Genomic DNA, 4,177 nt, shown 5'->3' with positions numbered 1-4,177 from the left:
CAGTCTAACTTCACTTCACTGTAAAGTCCATGCTCAGTGTGTGGCCACTGGTGGATCACACTGTATAAGCTGCAGCAGTATTACTGCTGGTCAGGAACATTGCTGCAGAAGTGACCAGCTTCGGTCCACAGATGTCATAAAGCAAACAATCTTGACTACAGATGAGCTGCCAGTAAGAAGGAACTACCTTCCAAAGTGTTTATTTATTGTTGTTAACCTGCATGTGCAAAATGCAAAGATTCAGTCTGACTCGAGTCCACACATATAATGTACTTAAAGTGTAGCTCATAAGGTAAAATAGCTTTAAGCTCGTATCAAGAGTTTTGGCCTGAATTTCCTCCAGCTTGCCCTCATGGTTGCTCAGCTGAAGGTGAGACAAAGGCCTAGGGCAGGGCTTTGCTGATTGGCTACAGATTTCTTGAAGCTCCCAAATGTGCAGACCTCAGAGAAAAGGCAAATCTTATTGGGTATCCTCACCAGTCTCAAGTTTTTAGTAAAAAGTGAACGACTTATGCATTATGAAAACAAATCCAAGAAAATACTGTACATAGCTCAAGATTTGCCGAAGTCTGGTGTCTTCCCAGCCACTACACTCATGGTTAGTCTCTCTTGGCTTATTGGCTGCCAAGAACCCAGGCCACACCCATTTGTAGCTCTAAAAAGTCAGAAAAACCGCCTCAGGGTTTCCAGAAAAATAATTTTCTAGGACTTTTTCTTGACAATATAAGACAGAACTTGCTCACAATGATGGTTTACGGGGACACTCACGTTATCTTGCTTTTGTGATGCACTTGGTAGTTTTCACTGCAGCCGATTTTGACGATGCGGTCTCAGTGGAGCGTAAATAACAGTTCAAGTCAAGTAAAATGTATTTTATTTGACAGAAAATCCATCTTTTCACCTATTAGCCTATAAAAAAGTCTAATAAAGTATATGCTTTCGTTGCACGTACAATTAACACTGATCAACCACAAACACCAAATGTAAATTTGATCATTAATAACAGGCTGAATGAATCTGAGAGCATTTCCAAAGCAGACTTAGTAGTCGCTGCAACAACTTTTGACTGACATTTAAGCAACAGCAACTAACTCACCCAGATTTATGTGATCTGAGTCAGAGGTTGAAATACAATTAAAGTTTTCCAGGAGAAGATATTAATTTCCAGGATATTTGGTCATTTTGATAATTTTCCAGGTGTTTCCGTGACTGGAAAACTAGTCTCTAAATTTACAGACTTTCCAGGCGGGAACCCGGACCCAGTTTTCAGCTTTGTGATGACGCATTTTCCAGCTAATCCAAAAGGGATTTTAAAGAAAGAAGAATTTTCTCAACCCATAAAGGAACACTTCATCCTTCAGTTTATCACAAACATTCACACAATCTGGAGATACGTGGTTTTCACTGGACATTAAAGTTATGAAAAACTAATCTGAAAAGTAAAGTTGTCAGTGGAGTAAAAAGTACAATATTTCCTTCTGAGGTGTAGTGGAGTAGAAGTATAAAGTTGCACACTCCCACTCAACCCAACATTTGCCTGCTTACATGGCACAAGAACGTTTACATACCAACACTAACATTTGTATACAGTCACTGTGCGTGCAAATTCAGGTTCTGGAGGAGTCATTCACCAAATGCTTTCTTTTACATACAGCTCATGGAAAAGAAAACAACAGATCTGAAAACACTGTTAAACTTTAAAATACAGAGGTTTTGCTTGGACTTGAGGATTTAACTAAATTGAAAGTTGTTGAAATGACAAGTGAACAGTGCAAACAATCGTTAAACAAAGATGTTTCACTGGCAGTCCAGCTCAGGGCTGATAATCCACGGCCAGATCGTCAACATCTCCTGCGGCGTCCGGCTGTGAACCAGCATCAAGCTTCTGTAGATGCAGGGGTTGGACCTGTACTTTTCCTCAATGTCAAAAGTCTTGAAGCCGTTGTGCTTCTCAGGAACCAGGCCCAGCTTTTCCAGACACATCCCTGTGTAGACGTCATCAATGGGATACAAGACTACCTGCCGAGATATGTTGTGAAGGCGTAGCGCTAACTCCCCAGAGTACAGATATCCACCGCCTCCTGCGTAAGGCGGGTACATCCCCTCAAACACGCCCTCTGGGACAAAGTACTTGAGTTTCCGGTCTCGGTGTGGACCGGCTTTGCTGATAACATCGCCTATGAACAAATCCTTGGCTTTGTTATTTGACAGGCCTTCCAGGAAGTCAATAATTCGTAAGGTGTTGACGAAGACATCATCGTCTCCTTTGAGGATGTACTGGGCGTGGGGACAGTTTTGGCTGAACCACCCCAGGAAGAGGACCTCCTTCAGGGTCAGGTTGAAGAAGGTGTCCCTGTAGTCCCACTGGATGACATCTTTGTGAAGCTCCGCCTCGTGGCTGAGCATCCCCAGCAGGTCTGGGAAGTGGTCCACCGACAAGGTGTTGCCTAGCAGGAACACCGTCGCCACAGTCCGATTGCCGAAGACGCCCGCTCGCCCCCATGTTTCACGGATGGCCTGCCGCCGCTCAAAATGCGGGATCAGTGACTTGACCACCAGCAGCAGGAAGGGTTTTTCATCACAAACATGCGGCTGATTAATCAGCAGGGGGTATGTCCGGCAGCGCATGTGCAAAAGAAAATCCTGGAATCGCTGCGGGAGGGAATTGTAGTCCAAGATTTGTGTGGGGACTCTGTAATCTGGTTCACAGGGGTTGAGCGGCCCGGTGTCATTCAGCCAATCCGGCAGCTCAATCCGGGAGTCGCTGGAGAGCACAGAGTTGACGTTGGGGTTGTAAATGAAGTCCAGGCGCTGCTGCTCCTTGTTCCAGAAGGATTTGCTCACTACCTGTTGGTGCCAAAACCTCTCGGTCGGGATATGAACCTTGTGGCGGTCACTCTTGTTGTGCCTGAGGTTCCACGACACGCCCATCAGAACGCAGACAAAGATGTTGAGCATCATCAGCACGCAGAGTGCGTTCGCCCTCCTGCGGACCAGAGGCATGTTGCCTCCCCTTGGCATCTATACGAAAGGACAACAGGTAAAGACAATCACTGAAAATTAACAGGCTAAGATCTGCAGAATCATGGCCTCGACATGCAGACTTACAACAAAAACAGAATATAAAGGGACATTTGGAAACATAGAGACAGCTAGGTCGCCCCTGAAGCCTTTAGCGAGAATAAGACTGGAAGAATCTGGTACAGCAGTTGCTTGATCTCCCTCCGTTTGGTTTTAGAGCTCAGACCGGCTGCATACAAGGCCACATTTTCTGTCTCTAATCCTGCAAGAACGGGCCCATGAACATTTTTTCCCTCATACCCTCCCTCCTCCTCTTTCTTCAGCAGACTGGAATCACACGTTTCCAATTCAGCCGTGCACATGACGCCAGTTTACTGGCAGCAGTCTTTGTCACGTCGTACTGAGTGCACACACAGAGGAGCCCACAAACTTGTTTTTTGAGCACAATGGTGGTGGATGATGCAGCAGTGCACAACAAGTAAAGTTCTTCAGTTAGTTTTACTAAGATACACATAGAAAATGTTAACAGATAGACCACTTGATGTCACTGTTGTCACTTACTGTAGCACAAAGTCAGTAACAGGCCTATTTGTTAATTCAATTCAATTCAAAGGAGCTTCATTGACATGGGGAATGTTGATGTTTAGATTGACAAAGCAAGTGTCAAATATACAGATAAGAAAAAAAAATAACAGAAAAAAGAAAAGAAGACTTAAAAAATACAAATATAAATAAGTGAGAACTTTTAAAGTTTTCTGTGTCTTAGTCAGTGGTTCCCAACCTTTTTCCTTTTCTATTGTTGATTAAACCTATGGCATATTTTATGGATATTTCATATTATATTCAGTTCAATAACTGATAAACACTACAGAACAATGGACCCAAATAGTGAATGCAATAACTGCAGAAGTTTGTGTAAAATTAATTTAGAGTAACAGTTGAACTTTCATGATATTTTGTGTTGTTGCTGTATTTTTTTTTAATTTGTTTTACCAATCAAACAAACAAACATACAACCTATAGTGTAATCATATGTAGCTGTCTGTATATAATGTCAATCAATTTAATACTTACATCTGCACTTTATAATTTACTGCTAATCTGTTCATACTGTAAATATCTTAACTTAATAGCTGTATATATCTTAGTGTATTCA

General features: G+C 42.7%; 1 protein-coding gene across 1 annotated transcript in view; it reads right to left on the bottom strand.

The window, feature by feature from the left end:
* Positions 1-1,464: 1,464 nt before the first annotated feature.
* The window catches only part of b3gnt2a (UDP-GlcNAc:betaGal beta-1,3-N-acetylglucosaminyltransferase 2a), a gene marked incomplete in the record, with an annotated part of 8,715 nt that continues 6,002 nt past the window's right edge, over positions 1,465-4,177 (bottom strand). The window contains 1 exon segment of the mRNA XM_035660592.1: positions 1,465-3,023. Within this exon segment, the coding sequence (XP_035516485.1) occupies positions 1,798-3,021 (1,224 nt within the window).

This window comes from Morone saxatilis, unplaced genomic scaffold, assembly GCF_004916995.1.
Source record: "Morone saxatilis isolate NCDOM2014 unplaced genomic scaffold, NCSU_SB_2.0 Contig17, whole genome shotgun sequence".
Classification (NCBI taxonomy): Eukaryota; Metazoa; Chordata; class Actinopteri; family Moronidae; genus Morone; species Morone saxatilis.
Note: the sequence above shows the minus strand (reverse complement) of the source record. Positions and strands in the feature narration are given on the sequence as shown.